At 40.1% G+C, this 24,451-nt stretch overlaps 1 protein-coding gene across 1 annotated transcript in view; it reads right to left on the bottom strand.

Moving 5' to 3' along the window:
* LOC141165998 (chloride anion exchanger-like) overlaps window positions 1-24,451 on the bottom strand; it is a 129,465-nt gene that overhangs the window by 68,590 nt on the left and 36,424 nt on the right. Inside the window, exons 2-6 of the mRNA XM_073652181.1 lie at window positions 23,237-23,381; window positions 17,160-17,369; window positions 9,179-9,318; window positions 6,048-6,158; window positions 5,799-5,974 (exon numbers count right to left, since the gene is read on the bottom strand). Of these exons, the coding sequence (XP_073508282.1) occupies window positions 5,799-5,974; window positions 6,048-6,158; window positions 9,179-9,318; window positions 17,160-17,290 (558 nt within the window). The 5' untranslated portion in view covers window positions 17,291-17,369; window positions 23,237-23,381. The remainder of the gene's footprint in view (window positions 1-5,798; window positions 5,975-6,047; window positions 6,159-9,178; window positions 9,319-17,159; window positions 17,370-23,236; window positions 23,382-24,451) is intronic.

Raw genomic sequence — 24,451 nt, 5'->3', positions numbered from 1 at the left:
GCACGGCACTCATCCGTGAACAAAACAGTTTTGAAATCAGTCTTCATGTAATGTTTGGCCAACTGGAGCCGTTTCTGCTTGTGTGAAGTGGATAGAGGAGGTCGACAGGATGGCGTATGCACAGCTGCAAACCTCTGAAGGACCCTGCATCTTGTTGTTCGGGGGACGTTGGAGGCACCAGCAGCTTCAAAAACTTGTCTGCTGCTATGACAAGGCTTTTTTGCCGCTGCTCTTTCAACCTGACGTAATTACCTGTAGGAAAGAGTCCTCAATTTGCCCTTATCAGCACGCACACGTGTGTACTGTGAATCAGCTACATACTTCTTGATTGCCAAGACACTTCATCCTGATCATCGCACAATGTTGATTGTAGTCATGCCTTGACCTAAACACTCCACAATTTGTTGCTTCTCAGCAGCCGACACATCCTTTTTCTTTCCCATTTTGGCAGAAAATGTAGGCTGCTTAATAATGTGAGACAGCCTTCTTAAGTAGTCTTGCCTTTCATTGGACACACCTGCCAAACTAATTAGCACAGGTGTCTGCAATTGCTTACAGTGATATAAAGAGCCCTGACACACATCACCATCAATGAGTTTAACTGACAAACAAACAAATTCTTCCCTTATCACTCCTAAACACTTTTTGCATAATAATTTGGAACACAGTGTACATGTGCTTTTCCACAAAACACCAGTGGTTCACGTAGTGAATCTTACAGTTCTAACTTGCCAACCGTGGTCTGTATGGAGTTGTTCAATAAAGGGCCCAAAATTAAGATAACATAGATGGGAGAGGTCTCTATGAATAGGAATTCCTAAGTATTTGATACCCTGTGAGGGCCAGGCAAAGGGAAAGTTGGACTGGATGGAATCCTATATGGATTTGGGGAGGGAGACATCGAGGGCCTCAGACTTCGCTGCATTGATTTTAAAATTTGACCATGTAACAAAGTGATCTATTTCAGCCATAACAGCATGGATGGATATATGTGATTGAGTGATATATACTAGGACATCATCAGCAAATAGAGAGCACTTGTACTCGGTGCCTCCCACCTCAATCCACCTAATATTGGGGTTATGGCGAATTGATAACAGCAGGTGCTCCGTCACTAGGATGTATAAGAGAGGGGACAGAGAACATCCCTGCCTTGTCCCATTGGTGATTGTGAAAGGTGATGAAAATGTTCTGACGCGCCCCCTGGGCCTTGGGACACCCGGAGCCGGACCCTTTTTGGTGGATGCTGGTGGTTGTAGTCTCCGTGGCGGCGACCCGGTTCCGTGGCTCAGGGCGGTCAAACCAGTGGCGGAACTATTTATGTGGTTTTGATGTTTAAATGTCCGACTACGCCACCCGTGGATTGCGGTCAGAGTGAACCGCCGCTCCAGGGCAGACCGCTGAGGCTGGTGTTGTGGGTGCAGCAGAGCGTAGCATAACTCCCCACGGGAGGAGTATAGCCTCAGGGCAGTGTATGCGGAGGATGGGGGTGATGGTGCAGGGCAGCAGCAGTAACGACACGGAGTCAGTGATGCAGTCCAGGGCCTTTACTCACAGTTCTTATTATCCAGACCACGTCTGCAGGTAACGGCTGCCCACGTCGTACTGTGCTCACCAGGTGAGGGGCTCAGACAACTCCCAGATAACTTTGGAGCGCTTCAAAGGACCCCCTTTGTGTGTCCTTTGTCTGGCCTTTCTTACCAACCCTTCTGTCCGGCTGCCTCGGGCCTCCTCTTGGTAAACTTGGCGCCAGTTTCCCTGACCCTATGTGGTGCCTTCCTAGCGGGTGTAGCGAGGGGCTGCGCCACATAAAATGTCACAGCCTCCTGTTTCTAGCTGAGGGTCGTTTCCTGCCTCCACTAGTTTCGGGGACCGGTCTCCCCCTTTGGCCTGACCCCTCCACGCAGGTGGATTCGGGCGTGCGGTGGCGACTCGCCCGTCCGCACCCCTGAGATCCCTTCGTTCCTCGTTCCTGGAGCCTTCTCCGCTCCTCTTCCTTCCTTCTCCCTCTTCCAGGCCTGGGCCTCTGTTACTAGGCCTGCCTCCGGAGCAGAGCTCATGCAGAGCCCCTGCTCCCTGCCACTTCTGCTCAGACTACTCTGCACTGAACTAAGATGGTGCCCACCTTTTATACTCCCTTCTCAATGCACCCAGGAACTGCTTCCTCCCTGCTCCTGCACTACAGGGTTCCTTCCTCAGTGTTCCCTCCCCCCACTCCAGCCAGGGACAGGGACTGTCGTGCCCATCTCAGGGGCATATTGGTCGCCCTGCCCCACGGCAATGTGGTGTAATGCATGCAGGTGTTGGGTCCTGATCCACACTACATCCTTACCTGAGAGTGAGATATCACACCTCTGGGTGAGGTGCAATACCTCTGTAGCAACCGAGCCCTCAGGGTGCTACAGTTCCATTTATCTTCAGCCTAGGTGACGTATTGCGATACAGGGCCGTGATTTTGGCTATAAAAGGGTCCCCTAGACCCCTACCTCAAGCTTTTTAAGAGAATCATATATGGCGTGCCAGGAGACTCTATGGAATGCTTTCTCAGCATCCAACGAGAGTATCTAATTACAAATTTTTAACTGCATCTAGCCCAGGAAATACTTTGTGCCTAGTAGCAGTGTCTGCTAGTCAGCGGATTATCCCGGCTGTTAAGCAAGCTACACCACCTGTAGTTTGGACACTTAATTTTTTTCAAAGGAAATGCTTCGGGACCACGGGATACTCAGTGAAGAGCATCAGGAGGCACCCCAAGGCATATTGGCTGGGACTGGCAGTAGGATGCCTTGCGGTGGACAGCCGAGCTCGATCCTTATAAAAGCTTTTTAACTGCAGCAGCTTTAGTGGACGCTACTGGAGCTGGAATTACGCGGCTGCTGGCATGAGACTTGCCCTCCAATAGATCCTTGTAAATGGATTTAAAGTGTATTCATTCAAATTAGAGAGACAATTTAAATTAAAAAGCTTAGAGCTGCCTCCACCACAGGGGGGCTCGCTCGACCCACCAGCGGACAGGCACCAGTATTGGGAGAGGGGGGCTGGCCGTCAGGGTTCACCGCGGCTCTGGCACAAACCCGGCGACGCGGAGGTGGCACGGGCAGGAGCGGACTGAACGTGTCGGCTTCTCACTTTTTGGATTTTAGAAGGGCATGACATGCCTATATCTGTGTCTCCCCCTCCTTTTACTCCTCCACCTCTTTTCTTTTCGCATGACTATATGTACTTGTCACTTTTCCATGTGTTAGTTGTGTCTTCTGAGCAGTTTGTCAGCTTTTGGACACCTTTGAAGGTGTTTTCTATGTGTTTCTATGTGTTTTTGTTTGCCTGCCATTGGTTTTAACGGTGTTCGAAGGTGTTCGACGAACAGTTCGACGAACAGTTCGGCGAACACACGGGTGTTCGACGAACCGAACCGAACTCGAACACTACGGGGGTGGCTCAACACTACTGTGCACATGCTGCCGAAATTTCCATTGTGGATTATCAGCATGGGGGAGCGATGTCCGGCTTATTACACATGGCGCCATGTCACTTTACCTACATGACATATTTGCATCAATTAATCCCTGCCTCCCCTATTGGCTGGACCTCATATTAATATTCCTTCATCTCTCTTCTCCTCACATCCTCGTTAAAGCCCAGACGAAACGCGCGTTGGATTCAGGTCTCACGGGTCAGTACAGCTCTGTTATCCTTTACCTATTCCACACTTTGTCTTATCATATTTATATACTTTGCTAATTTATTAATCGTCTTACACTATGAGTTTATTCATTAGCACTTTGCACCTTATGTTATACTCATACGATTAATTGCGGTATAGCTCTTTTATACTCTTGCACTATGTGATTTAATCTCTGGTGGATATCCTTACATGCATTATAGCTGTCTATCCCGGTGACCTTTTCTTTGTTGCTCCCTTTCCCTTATTATATTTATGTATCCTTCATCGTTTTTAATATACCAATCATAATAAAAATTAGATTTTTTATATTACCAGCTTACCTGTCATATTATAGGTTGCTACTGTTTATGCAGACACAAGGGCACTCTTATTTTTTGTGCGATTTAGTTCTTTTTGATTAGTGTGACCAAGTTGTCAAGCACTTTTCCAAATGATGCTAAAATCGCTTGGAAAGCGCTTGACAACCCGCATGTGAAATCGCATGTGAAAAACGCGTGACAAATGCTTGTCCCTGGCAGAAAAACGCATGTAAAATCCGCATGTACAATTCGCATGTACAATCCGCATGCATTTTTTCTGACAGGGAGATGCAGAAACGCTCAGGAAAAATCCGGAGCATTTCTGCATAGTGGGCACATAGCCTAACTGTCATTGGAGGTCAGTTGGTGCTTTAGAAAAGAGAGAAGAGGACGTACTGGCGAGGAGTGGGCTGAAGGTGAGTGACCTGAGTTATCTGAACCCCTCCAATATCAATGCACAAAAGGAAGAGGCATTCAATAGGAAAGCAAATATTGTAGGTGCTGTTGAAAGAAATGTCAGCGTATAGAAGAAGCAACGTGTGAGCAACTTGTGATGATGTGACGAGTGTTCTTCACTTTCTGGATGCTGGAGGGTTGTATATAGTCTATGACCAACTGAATGTAAGGCCATAAGTCATAATATTTGTGACCACATGGGATCTTTGTGACAAATGGTTATAAGAAGAATATATGTATATTAGCTACATTATACTTGAGTATTTTAAAAGGGTTAACTGAGCCTGTGTGGCCCGAGCACTCCCATATGGTCCCAGAAATCGATGTCCTGGACTCTGATTGGTTCTTAGGTCCAGCCAGCGGAAGGGAACTAAAATCTATTTACAGCCTGCATTAATGTGAGGAGTTGTCCGGTTACCTCAGAAGACCACAGTTTGAAGAACCCCACCTTCCCTCATAGATAGCTTTATTTGTGCGCTTAGTCACGCAGCGTCAATATGGGTGGATGTGTTTGATTTGCGGGGTTGTTGGTATTATTCATTTATTTTGGTTTAAACCATAACAAAGGACTCTGACCTTTTCATCCACAATTGATGTCAGTGTAATTATTTGTTTATTAATGGGATTGTCTGGTGAAAACAAGTTATGACCAATCCACAGGTAATAACTTATTAATCGGTGGGCGCTGGAACCTGCATCGATCGACAGAACAAGGCACTATTAGTCCTGTTAGAAAGCGCGTGCTCAGCCGCTCATTCCCTATGAGGCAGCCGGGTTTTTCTGGCAGCCTCATAGAGAATGAATGGTGAGAAGATTGGGTAATTGATATGCTGCTCCATTCTATAATGGGATAAAAGTGCCCCTCTGCCAATCAGTGCGGGTTCCAGAGGTTGGACACCTAATGATCACCGTTATCCTGTGGATTGGTGATAACTTGTACAGCTATAGCATTTTATTGTGACACGTTTAAACAGAAATTACATTTTGTATGGTCCTTCTACAAACATAGTAGTATAGTGTCGGACTGGGGTGACAAGGACCCACCAGTAACATTGATTCTGGAAGCTCACTGTTCATTTACATGCAAATATTACTTTATCCTCAGTTACAAATTTACCTATGATTCTATACTGTAATAAACTGGGTTCTTTTTAAAAAGAATGATGAGATGCTGCATTTGTCTGTACATAGTGAACCAAGTGTATTGTGCCAACTACTGCTCATATATAGGAGGTGGGTGCTTATTCCTGCACCCATCTATTCTCCTATTCCCCTTTGGGCCAGTCCAGGCCTGATAGTACAAGAATATTGGTTAAGATTGCATGGTAAAATAGTCCATTTCTGTGGAATATACAGACCTGGATGAGTCCAACTAAAAATGTCAGTGATGCCGCCACAATTATTCGTTTTTCATTTATCAAGTCTTCAGCAGTAGCGTTACTAATAGTAGAATTTCCACTGCTCGTGTCACCATCACCAGGAACAAGACTAGCTACCACTGAGCCGACCATCAGGCTTACAACAGGGAAGGGACCTACAAAAATACCTGTATTAAAAAAGCAGTCATCAACCACTAGAATAAAAATGGTTTGACGTCTACAACTTACCAGCTGATATATGTTTGGAAGTCCCCAAAAAGAAATACACCACAACTGGGAAGAAAGAGGTATATAATCCATAGCCAGGAGACACATTGGCAAGTAGAGCATATGCCAGACCTGAAATATACATTATAAATGTTTACTTTCTTCTATGTCACAAGTAGCATTCTCCTTTAAAGAGTAACCACCGTTTTAATTTTTATTTCATAAATCAATAGTACACATGAAAGTAGGCAACATATCTTATCAGAGAAATTAGTTTTTTTCTCCACCTGAATTAATTTTTCACTCTCATAAGTAAAATCTGTGTTCAGTGAAGACAAATTTTCATATTATTCAGATAGCTGATGACAGCTGGGGCTTTTAAAATTTCATGGTGGGAGGAGTCAGAGACAAAGACCTTCTGCTACAGGTGCTCCTGAATCAAGAGTGAGGCTATGTGCCCACGATGCAGAAATGAAGCAGAAAATTTCTGCAGCATTTCTGCATCTCCCTGGCAGAAAAAACGCATGCGGATTGTACATGCGGATTGTACATGTGTTTTTCCTGCCAGGAACAAGCGGATTTGAAGCGTTATTCACATGCGTTTCCGCATGCGGATTGACAAGCGCTTTCAAAGCGATTTTAGCATCACTTTAAAAGTGCTTGACAACTAGGTCACACTATATAAATCCATGCAAACAGCATGGATTTATATAGTGTGACCGAAAGAATGGTAAAAAATAAAAAAATAAATGTATACTTACCTTCCGATGGCCAGGGGTGTGCTGCTGCACTCGTTCCTGGCTGCCGGGATATCGCGATGCCCTGTACTGAAGGACCTACCGTCACATGACTGTGATGTCACCGCAGGTCCTACAGTCCAACGCGATGTGCGGCAAAGGAGAAGGACCGCAGCGCGGGCTGCCAGAAGGTGAATATAATCTTTATTTTTTATTTTATTATTTTTTTTACAGTTTCTATGGTACCTGGGTGTGGATGAGACTCTCCTCTACTCTACACCCGGGTACCATCCGCACATTAGAATGCGCCAATTACGCAAGTACAGATGCAGTCTTGCGGAATTAGCGCGTTCTAATGCAAGTCAAAGGCGGCGAAAGCGCTGCGCTTCCGCAAAATTAATGGACATGCTGCGGATTTTTGAGTGCAGCATGAACGCTGTGGAAAAATCCGCAGCATGGGCATTGAAAGTGCGGAATTGCATAGGAGACCATAACAGAAGGCTTACCATGCGTTTATCATGCGTATACGCTGTGGAAATTTCCGCACCAAAATGCATGAAATACGCATCGTGGGCACACAGCCTTAAAGTTCTCTATAGAACGTTTTGACACCAGCTGCCATCTTCTGCCATGGGCAGCACGGTGGCTCAGTGGTTAGCACTGCTGCCTTGCAGCTCTGGGGTCCTGGGCTCAAATCCCACCAAGGACAACATCTGCAAGGAGTTTGTATGTTCTCCCCATGTTTGTGTGGGTTTCCTCCCACACTCCAAAAACATACTGATAGGGAATGTAGATTGTGAGCCCCAATGGGGACAGTGCAGATAATGTCTGTGAAATTGTTTGAATTGTAAAGCAACACAGAATATCTTGGCCATATATATATAAAAAGATTATTATTATCTTCTATCTCAGTAATGGGAAAGCCTGTATTTACTGAAGACAGATTTTACCTGTGAATTGAGAGTTTTGAGAATGAATTATCAGTCCAGAAGAAGAAAGAAGAGGATTTGTCTCATAAGATAAGTTACAAAGTTTCTTATTTTCATATGTACTATTGATTTAGATAGTTTTTGTAGATAAAGAAGTATAGGCTCTAGTTTTTCACAGAACATGTTTTATTTGTTGGGGTTACATATATTTTATTGTTTGACTTTCATTTTTTTCCCAGGGCAAAGGAAAAAAACAGCAATTCAGAAATTGCCTTTTATTTGTTTGCTTTTCTTCATCCAAAGCCATACATGATGCAGTTCAAACATTTTTATTTTTTATTTTTTTTAGCCCCATCAGTCTGAGCTAAAGAAAAGTAATAAATTTCCAGCAGCTACAGGAATATCTCTTCACTGCTGCCCCATCTACAGCACACAACAACAATGCATATTACGACTATAGCCAATCACTGGGCTAATTGGTAATGCCGTTATAGATGTCAAGAGCCTTGGAGCCCAGATATTGGATCCAAAGGTCTTATACGCTTTAGAAATGACGTCGCTGCTGCAGCCTGTTAACAAAGACCAAAGGTAGCAGCACTGGACCTGCGTAGGGTAAATAACATAGATGATTATTTTTTCCTAGCCCAAACCTATGGGAGTAAAATATTTAGATGGAAATTATTTTTTCAGCATTTTACTGTTACATTTTATTGATTTGAGTTTGACTTTTTGTTCCAGAAGCTGCAATCATTTGATCACTTCTACTATGATTTGGACGACTTATTAAATGTAAAATGATTAAATGGCACATATATTTTTACAAATACTTCAAAAACAGTGTGTTTGAAAAATCCCTAAAACATTTAGGCAATCTATTAGGTCATGGGGATGGATATGAATGAAGGGAAGGGGTATAGGTAAACACTTTAAAAATTTGCGCTCCCCTATCGATCTTGATGAAGACAACATAAACCCATAATGAACCAATCTGCCATAAAAGGGCAAATTTTACCCCCTGATTCTGACAGTCAATTGGACTGAATAAACATTCAGAACATGAATTTTATACATTTACACAAGTATTTATATTATTTTCTTCTAAGAATTTTTTTTTTTAAACTATCAATGGTTCCTGCTGTGACTAACTCTGGAGGTAGACAATTCCACAGAGTACTGTAGTAGTTCTCATGGTAAATAAGCATTGTCCCCTCTGGAGATTGAACCATTTTTATTTTAGATAGGGAATGCCACCTAGTCTTTTGAGGAGATTTTATATGGAACAGTTTTTTACTATATGGTTTGTGAGGACCATTTACGGTATATAGGTTTGTATAAATTAATCAAAAACAGAAACCAAACTGATGACAATCAATGATGGCTATGCAGTGCTCAGTGGCATTAATGAGCGTATAAAATATGTTTATAATCATGTCCTTGTAATGACACTTTATTTGAGGGATGTTCATATTTTCACTGGTTAATTTACCTTGCAGCACAGCCACAAGCCCTGTAGTGACTCCAGAAATTATGTCACTGAGAATCCATTCCTTAAATCGATAGCTAGGAAGCCATGAAATAATAGGGAAAAAAGATAGTGCAATACTTTTGGCTTTCTTTGAAGAACATCTGCAATTAAAAACAGCGCAATTATGTTTGTATTAGATGAAAAAAAGAACATCAAATAGAAAACTAGAAAAACTGTTACAAACTTTTACATCACATGAACATAATGTCGTGGACATTTTTATTTAAAATCTAAACATTATATCTAAAACTGCACATACTATTTGTCCTAACTTGGTCTTAAATTGCTTACAAAATATATTAAATACATCTATATAGCTGCACATAGGAAATTCTTTGTAGCTGGTAAGGTCCTGGTTCCTACTGGAATAAGTTATTTGTGTAATCAGTGTAAGAAGAGCTTCAGGTATTGCACAACTTTGTTATGACAGCCTACAATGGAGTATTGTACTAATAAAAGTATCTATTGGCACCAAGATAAAAAGAAGCCATAAACAACAAAATCCGGCTACAATCAATGCTTGGAAAATGTGTCTTGTTTAGACATTCCTTTTTTGGTATTAAAGGACGTAAAACATACAGTTCTGTACAAAAAAAAATTGCCAACATGCATGAATGGTCTATGTACTGGCAAATTTTGATCCTCACAAGAGCCAAAAGTACTGACATTAGACCAGTCAACCACTTTTCATTCCTCACTGATTTAAATTTGATATAAATTAAGAACAAAACCAAAGAAATGAGCCTGAGCATAAATTGGCATACATGCAATGTGTAGGAGCACATTTACACTGTGTCCATTTCACACACAAAACCCAATAATAAACCAAAATGAGCATATACCATATAATAAGTAAATAGTAATATTATATGTAAATAACATAGGGTACTTAGTTAACACTATTTTTATTAAAAAAGCGTAAAGACCATCCTACCGTGACAAGGTATACCCAATCGGGATGTTCGTATACTATCTCTAGTATTAAAACCTTACCTTGTGTCAGCCGACCTCAATCTAGATAAGGGCAGAGCAGGATACAGGACCGACTGTTACGGCATCTGCCCATGGGAAGCTATATACAGTTGAAACCAGAAGTTTGCATAACACACATATGCATGTTTTTCTCAATAGCTGACATGAAATCAGAATAAACCTTTCCCGTTTTAGGTCAGTTAGGATTACCATCATTTTTAATATTTGCCAAATGCCAGAATAATGAGAGAGAGAATGTTTTAAAGCATTTTTAATTACTTACTGCAAAGTCAAAAGTTTACATACACTGAGATTACTATGTCTTTAAACAATTCTGGACCTCCCATATGATGATGTTATGTGTTTGGAAGCTTCTGATAGATTTTTTGGCAACATCTGAGTTAATTAGAGACATACATGTGAATGTATTTTAATGCACGCCTGAAACACACTGCTTCTTTGTGTAGCATCATGGGAAAGTCTAAGAAATCAGCCAAGATATCAGGAACAGAATTTTGGACTTGCATAAGTCTGGCTCATCCTTGGGTACAATTTCAAGATACCTGAAGGTGCCTAGGTTCATCTGTACAAACAATTATACGCAAGTACAAACAATATGGGAATGTGCAGCCATCATAACGCTCAGGAAGGAGACGGGTTCTGTGTCACAGAGATGAACATGCTTTGGTCCGACATGTGCATATCAACTAAAGGACAAAAGCAAAAGACCATGTGAAGATGATGGCGGAAGCTGGTAAGATTGTGTCAATATCCACAGTGAAACGAGTACTGTAACAACATGGGCTGAAAGGCCACTCTGCCAGGAAGAAGCCATTATTCCAAAAGAAACATAGAAAAGCCAGATTAATGTTTGCAGATGCACACAGGAACAAAGACCTGAATTTTTGGAGACGTCCTGTGGTTTGATGAAGCTAAAATTGAACTTTATGGGCATAATGACCATTGTTACGTTTGGAGGTAAAAGGGAGAAGCTCGGAAGTCTAAAAACACTATCCCAACTGTGAAACATGGGGGTGGCAGCCTCATGTTGTGGGGTTGTTCGGCTTCAGGAGGGACTGGTGCACTTCATAAAATAGATGGCATCGTGAGAAAAGAAGATTATGTGGCAATACTGAAGCAACATCTCAAGACATCAGCTAGGAAGTTAATAGGTGGGCGGAAATGGGTCTTCCAAATGGACAATGACTAGAAGCATACTGTCAAAATGGTAACAATATGACTTAAGGATAACAAAGTCAATGTTTTGGAGTGGCCATCACAAAGCCCTGATCTCAATCCTATTGAAAATTTATGGGCAAAGCTGAAAAGGCAGGTGCGAGCAAGGCGACCTATGAACCTGGATCAGATACACCTGTTTTGTCAAGAGGAATGGGCCCAAATTCTGACCAACTATTGTGAGAAGCTTGTGGAAGGATATCCCAAACGTTTGACTCGAGTCATTCAGTTTAAGAGCAATGGTACCAAATACTAATGAAATGTATGTAAACTTTTGACTTTGCAGTAAGTTATAAAAATGTCTTTAAACATTCTCTCTCTCTCATTATTCTGGCGTTTGGCAAATATTAAAAATTATGGTAATCCTAATTGACCTAAAACGGGAAAGGTTTATTCTGATTTCATGTGAGATATTGAGAAAAACATGCATATGTGTCTTTTTATATATTGTATGTAAACTTCTGGTTTCAACTGTAGATGAAATGCCTAGTTCAAAAATAGGGAGCCATGCCCCTTTTTGTACAAAGTACAAAAAAATACAGCAAAACCAAAGAAATGAGCTTGATCATAATTTGATATTTGTGCAATGTGTAGGAGCTCATTCAAGCAGTGACCATTTCACAGACAAAACCCAAGAAAAAAATAAAATGAGCATATACCTTGTAATAAGTAAATAAGTGAATAGTAATAGTACATGTAAATAACATAGGATACTTAGTTAACATTATTTTGATTAAAAAAAATGCAAAAGCCATCCCACAGTGATTAGGTGTACCCAATTGGCATGGTCCTATTCTATCTCTAGGATTCTAGTTTTAATACTAGAGATAGGATAGTACCGTCCTGATTCATGTTCCCCAAACTATGGACCGCATGAATGCAGCCTGGTATATTTTTCTCAACTTTTCAGAGAAATATAGTCTTATACAGTGATAAGACTAGTCCGGTGCTGCATCGCTCCAAGTGATTGGCAGGTCACTATGTACACACATAGGAGAGACTTGTCACGCACCTGGAGCAGTGAAGGGAAAAGTTGGCTCTTCAAAGTATATTTTCTCTGAAATGCTCTGGCATTAATACCCACCTGCAATTGTGCAGCCAGGCTTTGATTTATTTGATTTATGCTACCTGTGGTTTGAGCATCATGAATCGAGGTTCTCTTTAAGAGTTCTTATATAAAAGAGGTAAATGCCTGCAACAAGTGCACATCAATTTTTTATATTGTTCATAATACCAAAACGAGGAGCATTTGTATCAACTGGACCCCCAGCATCCAACATCTAACTTCATTCATATTCAATTATACCACATGATTTTACCATTCTGTTTTGGAATGAAACAAAGCATTAAAGGGCTATTCCTATGTTATAAAATGTTGAGATATCACTAGGATACTGCTAGTATGATAGTTTGTGGCCCTCACCTACTCTGAAAATTATGGGACTAATGTGTAGATTTAAATTTCTGGGTTTTCCATGCACAGAGGCGGTTTTGGTCATGCTACATGCCACTGTGCAGGAAATACAATGAAGGATGTACCTTACTTCTCAAGTTTGATTGGGCCCCCAGAAGTTGGACCAGCAATAATCCTAAACTGATGGAATATCCTAGAGATAAATTGCAAAATAGAAATACTCCTTTAATAGAAGTATGTAAATATGGATGGTGACATAAATTCCACAAATAAGGGTACATTTAAAAGTCAAAGCAGAAACTCATCTGCAGACAGCTGTTTCAAGGTACCTGTCCCTCATCAGTGTTGAACAGAATCTGGCTGGCTGAGTGTGATGCCCCTGGAAGCAACAAGGTGGAAGTGTTGGTTACTCGCTTGGACATTGACTTTGTACTCAGTTGTTTTCTTTAAGAAACATTTGCCTGAAGGGTATTGAACTCAGCCATCTAAACTCTTTTTTAAACTGATGAGGGGAAAGCACCCAAAAACAGCTGTCTGTAGATGAGTTTCTGGCTAGCGTTTATCCCTAGTCATTTTCAAGGCTTATTAAGGGGTCGGACATTGACTTGTAAGGTGGTTACCTCTCCTTACTTGGACTTGCAAGACAGCTAATTTTCATAGTTTTCTCCCATGGAGCATTGCCTGTAAGACTCCATATTTCATGGTCTCATTAAGGAGAACCAGTAATTACCGTTGGAAAACCCCACCGCACCCTCACCGCCGTAACAGATGGTGCAGATTTTTGATTAGGTGTAACTTTCTTTTGAAGTCATATGTTGAAAGCAGTTGAGTTGTCATATCATATGTCAGGACTCCTACAGCTATTATTCAAACCAATTACCTTGCCTGTCCAGATATTTTTTTTTTCCTTTGCAAATGCAAATAAGCAACGCTTTATCATTTATCTGTATAGAGGTAACATATGACGCATTAAATTACTCATGCCATTCATCGAATCAGCCTTTACCACGGAACAGAGTCTAGTCTAGACAGCATAGATGCTAAACATTACAGTTAGATTTAACCATAAATTAGGAATAGAAAGTATAATTTGTTTCTTTTCTACAAGTCAGCCCAGAAATAGATTTTCAAGCACATAACAATATGACATTAGTCAACATCTCTACACATGGTGAATTACTTATCTCTGGAAATTTCCAGACTTAGCTTCACATGTTTGCAGAGTGAAGAATTCCAAAGGTTAATGCGTTCATACTCCAAGTTATTTACACCCATAATGACTATGTCTTTACCGTTATCTGTCAATGACACCCATAATGAATAGGTCTTTACCGTTATCTACCAATGACACCCATAATGAGTAGGTCTTTACCGTTATCTATCAATGACACCCTTAATGGGTAGGTCTTTACCGTTATCTATAGATTCCAAAAGTCTTTGTAGGTTTTTACCTATAGCAACCCTTCATTTTATACCACAAACTATCTGAGGTTGCAGAAAACACTGATTTCTTTTTTCCATTCTATATAAATATGCCTTCATCTTAAAATTAAAGGAGTATTCCCATTTCCAAGATCCTATCTCAATATGTAGTAGGTGTAATAATAAGAATATTAGCAAATACCTCCAATTAGAAAAGTAGTATATTTTTCTTTTTGCTATATCTCTTTCCTCATGTGCAGGCATTGCAGGACCTTAGGTATCCATGGTTACGACACTAACAACTATCAAACTAACTGTCACTATATCAGTGCTCGCAACCATGGATACCTAAGGTCCTGCAATGCCTGCACATGAGGAAAGAGACATAGCGAATCAGAAAAACTATATTACATTTCTAATTGAAGGTATTTGCTAATATTATTATTATTACCCCTACTACATATTGGGATATGATCTTGGAGATGGTAATACCCCTTTAATGTAGAAATGAGTCTGGTTAGTCTTTATTTTTTCTGAAAACAATATTCTAAGTTTCCAACAAACTGTTGATGTGATAAAGGAAATCTGTTAGGAAGACAGATCTATTAAGGTGTTGCATTTTTCCAGTTCTTTCATAAAGAGTTTTATCACAATTAACACAAAAAAGATGGTTGTAATTTAACCCCTGGCAAAAATTATGGAATCACCGGGCTCGGAGGATGTTCATTCAGTTGTTTAATGTTGTTGAAAAAAAGCAGATCACAGACATGGCACAAAACTAAAGTCATTTCAAATGGCAACTTTAGGGCTTTAAGAAACACTAAAAGAAATCAAGAAAAAAAATGTGGTACTCAGTAAGGGTAATTTTTTTTAGACCAAGCAAAGGGAAAAAATTATGGAATCACTCAATTTTGAGGAAAAAATTATGGAATCATGGAAAACAAACAAGCAAAAGAACACTCTAATACATCACTAATATTTTGTTGCACCACCTCTGGCTTTAATAACAGCTTGCAGTCTCTGAGGCATGGACTTAATGAGTGACAAACAGTACTCTTCATCAATCTGGCTCCAACTTTCTCTGATTGCTGTTGCCAGATCAGCTTTGCAGGTTGGAGCCTTGTCATGGACCATTTTCTTCAACTTCTACCAAATAGTTTCAATTGGATTGAGATCCGGACTATTTGCAGGCCATGACATTGACCTTATGTGTCTTCTTTCAAGAAATGTTTTCACAGTTTTTGCTCTATGGCAGGATGCATTATCATCTTGAAAAATGATGTCATCATCCCCAAACATGCTTTCAATTGATGGGATAAGAAAACTGTCCAAAATATCAATGTAAACTTGGGCATTTATTGAAGATGTAGTGACAGCCATCTCCCCAGTGCCTTTACCTGACATGAAGGCTCATATCATCAATGACTGTGGAAATTTGCATGTTTTCTTCATGCAGTCATCTTTATAAATCTCATTGGAATGGCACCAAACAAAAGTTCCAGCATCATCACCTTGCCCAATGCAGATTCGCGATTCATCACTGAATATGACTTTCATCCAGTCATCCACAGTCTACGATTGCTTTTCCTTTGCCGTTGTAACCTTGTTTTTTCTGTCTAGGTGTTAATGATGGCTTATGTTTAGCTTTTCTGTATGTAAATCCCATTTCCTTTAGGCGGTTTCTTACAGTTCGGTCACAGACAATGACTCTAGTTTCCTCCCATTCGTTCCTCATTTGTTTTGTTGTGCATTTCCTGTTTTGGAGACATAATGCTTTAAGTTTCCGGTCTTGACGCTTTGATGTCTTCCTTGGTCTACCAGTATGTTTGCCTTTAACAACCTTCCCATTTTGTTTGTATTTGGTCCAGATTTTAGACACAGCTGACTGTTAGCAACCAACATCTTTTGCAACATTGCGTGATGATTTACCTTCTTTTAAGAGTTTGATAATCCTCTCCTTTGTTTCAATTGACATCTCTCGTGTTGGAGCCATGATTCATGTCAGTCCACTTGGTGCAACAGCTCTCCAAGGTGTGATCATTCCTTTTTAGATGCAGACTAACGAGCAGATCTAATTTGATGCAGGTGTTGGTTTTGGAAATGAAAATTTACAGTGTGATTCCATAGTTTTTTCCTCAGAATTGAGTGATTTCATATTTTTTTCCCTCTGCTTGGTCTGAAAAAAATTACCCTTACTGAGTACCACATTTTTTATCTTGATTTCTTTTAGTGTTTCTTAAAGCCCTAAAGTTGCCATTTGAAATGACTTTAGTTTTGTGCCTTGTCTGTGATCTGCTTTTTTTCAACAACATTAAACAATTGAATGAACATACTCCGAGCCCGGTGATTCCATAATTTTTGCCAGGGGTTGTAGGACATGTTCTCTCTACACACCATTTTGCTACTTTATAGCCCTCTAGAGTGACTGAGTGTTGTATGGTGGTAGCTACAGTATTTCATACAATTTGATGACTGTTGTGAAAAGTTTCCCGATACAGGTTGTCAGAGATATCAGTTTTGGCAGAATCATTCAACACTTAGACATTATAGTAGAATGAACTGTGCTATTTGGGACATTACATTATTTTCATCATCACAACATGAAGGATTAAAGGAAGAGAACCCACACAAACTAATGAGGTCATACAGGACAGCAATAGCAAACATTATCGATTAACACAGCACCATCTGCTCAACACAATCCCTCCACAAAATAAACTTGCAGTGCTTTTCAAGCACAAGTAAAAAATATTTGTGATCGCATGCAGAGTATACCCATACATGAGAAACAATAGCTCTTAATTTAGGCTTGCCATATTTGTGTTCACAGTCCAGTCTACAGTCTATTAATTTGTCAAAAAAAATATTTTAATATATGGTATTATATACTCCACTTACCTACAAGTCCTTTTCAGAAGATCCAAAGTTGTGGTGTGGTGTCTTTCTACTATTTCATGATCAGCAGTAAAGGAATCCTCTGAATAAATTTTCCTTTGCACCAAATACTTATTTTCCATGGAAGCTGTCATTGTTTATTCCCTTGTTTTATTTTTTTATTTTAATAAATTTTAGATGATTAAGAAGCTCTTAGCTAGGATTTGATATTATCTGTCAAATATAAAAATAGGCATATTAGTAGAATTATACCATATAAAATAAAGCATACCTGTTCTTTTATACAAAACCTGTAGAAAACTTATTTTAATGAACTCGTCCCCCACAACAGGTTAACTAACAGCTTTTGCTGCTCACTCAACTCTATTATGTTCAATAACTGTCTAAATTCTCCAGTTGCGTAACCTGGCATAAACTTTTTTGTGTTCACAATCAGCATTCTGCCAGCACTATAGCTGCTGGAACATCTTTTCTTTCTGCCAGCACTATAGCTGCTGGAACATCTTTTCTTTCACTTCTCTCCATGCATTGATTCTGCCATTGTCCAATGACTTGCCTGCCCTAAGCTAAAAGCCCACCTCTTGGTTATGCCTGTATATAGTTTGACGGACAACAGAGCAGAAGAACAGAGACAAAGACCTGTACACTGTTCCTGTAGTCCATATCTGCTGCAAGAGATGGATTTCAGATTGCCAATTTAGTATGTTACCTGTGAAATGCAATCAAGTTGTCTAAATGACTATTTAAACCTTCTTATTAGGACTAAGGTTATGTTCATACAGATGTAGCATTTCTTTACTTGACAAACATATTACAATATGGTAAGATATCTTGAGGCAGAAAAATGGAATTTGGCACCTAACTTGACATGTTCAATAGCTTGTGCTTAATTGACAAGTTAGTTTTCCGCATCATGTTATGGCTAAAGGAGTTTTACAGTGTCATCAAAGTGGCCTTCAAAGCTTGCAGGCATTTAATACTACAAAACCAGGTGGTACTCACCCTCCCCCACTTCAGTGCCAGCTCACTGCCTCTTCTCCACTCTCTATGTTTTGGCTGCAGAGGTGACGTCATGTCGACATTGCGCATCACTGCTGCTGTCAATTACTGAACTCAACGGCTCAACGGCTCATGCTGTCCACATTGGCAGAGTCATTGAGCTCAGTGATTGACTCTAGCGGTGATGCACGCTGCCGATGCAAAGTCATGATTGCTGACAAAATACAGATACTGAAGCTGCAGTAGAGAGCTAGCCTTTGCTGAAAGTTGAAAACCCCTGTAAAGTATCTTGTGTTAGGTCAAAATATGCTGTCTGTATAAGGCAGATTTTTTTTCCATAAATTTCTGTAATTTGAAATCAGTTCTTTACATGATTGGTTCTGCAGCAAATTCTGCAAACCTCGTTTACCGGGGCATAACCCTCTGTGACCGTTACTGGGCCCGTGCTGGAGGTGGGCCCGCTGATACCAGCACATATTTCAGCTGGATGTGCGTCCGAAGACGCCCATTCAACTGAAATGCATTGCGGAGCTGAGACCTTTCGGGTCCCTGCGTGGCAACACACCGCCAGTCAATCAGAGGCCGGCAGCTGAAGTCGGCATGCAAGTCACTGGCTGTGCATGGCAGTGACGTCATGCAGCACCCATCACTTGCACACTGAAGTCGGTTGCCGTTTTCTGCGTAGCCGACGGAAGAGGAGGCCGCACTTCGTGAGAAAGGAGGAAGGTGAGTAGCATCGTTTATTTTTATGGGTTAAAGAACAGCGGCAGAATGGGGGCATATATACCAGGATAGGGGACATACAGTATATACCAGAATGGGGAAAATATATATACTAGGATGGGGGACATATATACCAGGATGGGAAACATGTATACCAGGAAGGGGGACATATACAGTATACCAGGAGTGGGAAACATATATACCAGGATGGGGGACATACAGTATATACCAGGATGGGGGAAATATATACCAGGATGGGAAACATATATACCAGGAAGGGGGACATATACAGTATACCAGGATGGGGACATATATACCAGGATGGGGAACATATATACCAGGATGGTGGTCATATACACCAGGATGGTGGTCATATACACCAGGCTGGGGACATTTTACTATTAAGGGGCATAGGATGGGGGACATATATACCAGGATGGTGGACATACAGTGGCATGTAAAAGTTTGGGCACCCCTGGTCAAAATTACTGTTATTGTGAACGTTAAGCAAGTTGAAGATGAAATGATCTCTAAAAGGCATAAAGTTAAAGATGACACATTTCCTTTGTATTTTAGGCAAAATACATACAGTATATATATATTAATTTTTTTTTTCATCTTTTATATTTTAAAAATTACAAAAAGGAAAATGGGCCGATGCAAAAGTTTGGGCATCCTGGATGGTTAGTACCTAGTAGCACCCCCTTTTGAAAGTATCACAGCTGGTAATTGCTTTTTGTAGCCAGACAAGAGTCTTTCAATTCTTGTTTGAGGGATTTTCATCTATTCTTCCTTGGAAAATTCTTCCAGTTCTGTGAGATTCCTGGGTCGTCTTGCATGCACTGCTATTTTGAGGTCTAGTCACAGATTTTTGCTATGTTTGCATCAAGAATTTGTTGAAATTTCATTGAATCCATTCTTCCCTCTACCCGTGAAATGTATATCTAGCCGAAACGTTGCCACAGCTCTTGTTGAGCTAATAAATCATCTATTTTTGGAGTGCTGTCTCTACTATTTTTTCCATATATATATATATATTTTTATATATATATGTATATATATTTTGCCTAAAATACAAAGGAAATGTGTCATCTTTAACTTTAGGCCTTTTAGAGATCATTTCATCTTCAACTTGCTTAACTGTTCACAATAACAGTAATTTTGAGCAGGGGTGCCCAAACTTTTTCATGCCACTGTGTATACCAGGATAAGGGACATATATACCGTGATGGCCCTAGGATGAGGAACATACAGTATATGCCAGGAAGGGCACAGAATAGGGGACAAATATACCTGGAAGAGGCCCAGGATGGGGCACATTGCTACATAATGGGGCGGTGGTGGGGGAACACGTATGTCTTTATAGGATTTAGAACGCTACAAGGGCCCATACATCTGACCAACATGAAGGGACGGACGGCCAGGTGCAAATTTTGCACTAAGGCCCATCAGACTCTAGTTACACCACTGCTCGTTTAGATAATAACAGTTTCATTAATGTCTGCAACAAATCGTCAGGTTGAGTGATTTTAGCTTGGTAACACAGTTTTGGACTGAAATACATGGTGTATGGTGGTACATTTACGACTGGTAGAATATAATTATTGCAATATATTTTTATAATATATTTCTACATATTCAATGTATTATTTCATTTCATTCTTTACAGAGTCGCATATTTATGATTAAAGAAAACCTGTCACCAGGTCAAAAGTAGCCTGATTCTACTGTTATTTTATTTTCCGCTGCTCCACTGAGTAATCTGTCTTTTTTATTTTAAAAAATCCACCATATGGTTCCAGAGATTTGGGTCGTTTTATTTAACACTAGTTTTTGTGATCTTCACCAAGGGGTTATTTATCACAGGGTGATTATAACGAGCAGCCCCTAGAGAATCCTGTGAGCTACGCCCCCTTGGTAAAGACCATGAAAACTAAATGAAAAGACCCATATCTCACGAACTGTATGGCAGATTTAAAAAACAACAACCCAAAACAAAACAGAATGTTTAGGGGAGTAGCTTTAATAAAATAAGAGCAAAAACTTGACCTGGTGGCAGATCCTTTTTAAATGTGAACATATGGAACATACAGGACAGCAAAGAGATGTGTGCTTCTGATATATTTATATCATCAAGGATGGTCTAGACTGGATACACAGAACAGATGTGACCAAAAGTTTGGAGACTGACACAAAATTTGGTTTTCACAGAGTTTGCTGCTTCATTGTTTTTAAATCTATTAATCAGATGTTTCTTTGGTTACTGAAGTACAATTATCAGCATATCATAAGTTTTTATACTTTTATTGACAAATACATTAAGTTTATGTAAAGACTCAATATTCACAGTGCTAACCTTTATTTTTAAAGATTTCTGCAAATCACCCTGGCACACTGGATATCTGCTTTAGGCCACGGCCCCACTATCAGTAATTGGTCACTGTTTTTTCTCAGGAGTGGGAGCCAAAACCAGGAGTGGGTGATAAATGCAGAATTGGTGACTTGTTTCCATTATACCTTTTCTCTGATTGTTCCTCACCTGGTTTTGGCTGCCATTCCTAAGAAAGAATACTGACCGAATACTGACCAAATACTGATAGTGGGGCCGTGGCCTCAGAGCCAAATCCTTACTTATGGCAACCCATTGTTACCTATTTAGTGGTTGTAGTTTATCACAATACCTGTGTTTGTTTGTCCACCCATTTTTGAGGACAGACCACCGGTTCTCAATGGGATTGAGATATGTGGAGTTTACCGTCCATGGACCCAAAATGTAATTTTTTTTCACCCAGCCACTTGGTTATCACTTTTGCCTTGTGGCATGGTCTCCGTCTTACTGGAAAAATCATTGTTCATCACCAAATTGCTCCTGAATTGTTGAGAGAAGTTTTTCTTATAGAACGTTTAGTTCCCAACTTTATTCATTGCAGTGTTAGTAAGCAAAATTGTGAGTGAGCCCAGTCCTTGGCTGAAAAGCAACCCCACACATGCATGGTTTCACAATGCTTTACTCATGGTAGCGTTCACCTTTTTTTAACCGCACAATCATTCTTACAAATGTCCCAAACAATCTGAAGGGGGCTTCATCAGAGAAAATACTTTGCAGGAAGTACAGGGATTGGACTGCAGAGGACTGGGGTAGAGTTATTTTCTCTGATAAACCCCACTTCAGCCTGTTTGTGTCATTTGGAAGAATGATTGTCATGAGAAGAAAAAGAGAGCATCACCATAATTCCTGTGTCATGTCAACATTAAAACATCCTGAGACCATTCATGTGTGGGGGGCTTTTCAGCCAAGGGACTGGGCTCACTCACAATTTTGCCTAAGAACACTGAAATGAATAAAGATTGGGAACGTCCTTTAAGTGCAACTACTCCCAACCATCCAGGAGCAATTTGGTGATAAACAATTCTTTTTCCAGTGTGATTGTGCACTAAGTCATGATAACTAAGTGGCTCAGTGAACAAAACATTTAATTTTTGAATTCATGGCCAGGAACTCCCCAGATCTCAATCCCATTGAGAACCTCAGTCCTTGAAAAGTTGGTGGACAAATAAAAACACAGAAATAGTGATAAACTCCAAGAATTGATAAGACAACAATGGGTTATCATCAATCATGAATTGACTAGGAAGCTGATATCTAACATGCTAGGGCGAATTGTAGAAGTCTTGAAAAATAAGGGTCAACACTGTTAATGCTGAGGCTTTGCATAAACTTGATGTATTTGTCAACAAAAGTTTAAAAACTTGAAAAATAGTACTCCAGTAACTATAGAAACATCTGACTACACAATCTAAAAACACTGAAGTTGCAAACGTTGTGAAAAATGAAATTTATGTCAGTCTCAAAACTTTTGGCCATGACTGTAGTATATTTTTAACAGTGAAAAAATGGTTTACACTGGTTTCCGCCCGTACGTAGAAACAAAAGTGTCTGAATTCAATGACACCAATCAAAGACCTGGGAAATGGTAAGAAATTGAAATGCATAGCACATTTGAAAAATGCATAATTTTTCATAACACATTTAGTTCTTAAAAATTGTTGCCCTCTCCTATCCTAAGATAAATCATGAATACTAGATTGGTGGCCCAACTCCACTGTCAGCATAAGATTCTCTGTAAAAGCTGGTACTGTAAAGAAAATGTTTAATGCAATTCTTGAAGCAATCTAATGGGAAAATGAAACCACAATCCCATGATAATAATGTGCTACATATGTAGATTATCATGCTTTCTAATAATTAGTAATAATAATTGATATGTATATATCCTGATAACAGTCTATGCAAATACATATGGATTCATTAAATTCTATCTGTATTTATTATTCATGTTTTCTACATTGTTCCTTACCTTATGGTGCATTGCAATGAAACGCAAATCTTTTCTAAAGTTAACGAAAGGCTCTGTGGGACTCCGTTATGAAGTAATTCCAGTTACTGTAACATGCTGCGTCTCAGGCAGGTCTTCATGTATGCTTGTAGGTGTTTGAAATGTTCTGAAGAAATGATTAACTTTAATTAACTACTTAACATGGGAGAAGATTTTGTAACCTTTGAGACAGTAATCAATTTATGCAATATTGATAACACACTTCCTTGGAGTGTTACTAATTTCACTTGTGAAATGTTATTTCTAACGGGCACGGTTACATACAGAATACCCTCAGATGACTGTGTTTAAATTGTAAACCAAGCAATAAAAACTAAGAGAGGTTTCACATTGTATTTTTGAGTGTCAATTCTTTTTATACATCAGATAAGCTCTTGGATCATACATCAGATGCATCCAAAGAAGTGTGACTTTGGTCTAGACTGGGCTGGCAAAAGTCAGATTTACCTTTTTGTGCTGAACAGTACACCCTGCCAGGCTCATCTCATTCTACGAGATTGGGCAAAACAACCATGGGACAGTGCCTCCTCTGGTGCTGGCGGCATGTGTGCCAACCAGTCAATGTTTTGGAGAAAGGTGTGAGTGCTAGAAATGACCAGGAAATTACTAAGGCCATCAGCGGACCAATCAGGGGGCAGGGTAGGTGGTCTATGGGTACAAATTTATGAAAAAAGTAATACTGGCTATGATAGAATGATGCAGGTCAGAGAGCCTATGTTGACTGCTGTTGATTGCTGAAAAAGCCTATAATGGTCATGTAACCATCCGAACAGCACCAAGGAGCTCAGATTCAATATGTTTAACCTCTTGGTTGATGCAGTCTACAATAATCACAGCCTGCAAGGAGATTGACATGGCAAAGGAAAGAACTCCTCTATAAGCCCCTAGGTACCCCTGCAACACAGTCTCAGGGTGTGGATGAGTTGGCAGCTTCATGCCTGGGGCTCTAGGTTGGTCATTTACAGAAGCCAATATGCTCTGCCAAAGAATACTGACAGGGAGGCATTACACACTGCATATGTAAGTGATCAGAGTATCCCATGTCCATTGTGGAACCAATAAATATATGAAAAATCATTTAGCAAAAATTGTTTAGTAGCACGGTGGCTCAGTGATTAGTACTGTTGCTTTGCAGGACTGGGGGTCCTGGTTTCAAATCCCACCAAGGACAACAGC

This window comes from Phyllobates terribilis, unplaced genomic scaffold (assembly GCF_046119375.1).
Source record: "Phyllobates terribilis strain yellow unplaced genomic scaffold, ASM4611937v1 Scaffold_11__3_contigs__length_659146591, whole genome shotgun sequence".
In the NCBI taxonomy this organism is placed as follows: domain Eukaryota; kingdom Metazoa; phylum Chordata; class Amphibia; order Anura; family Dendrobatidae; genus Phyllobates; species Phyllobates terribilis.
This window is presented reverse-complemented; position numbering and strand designations above follow the sequence as displayed.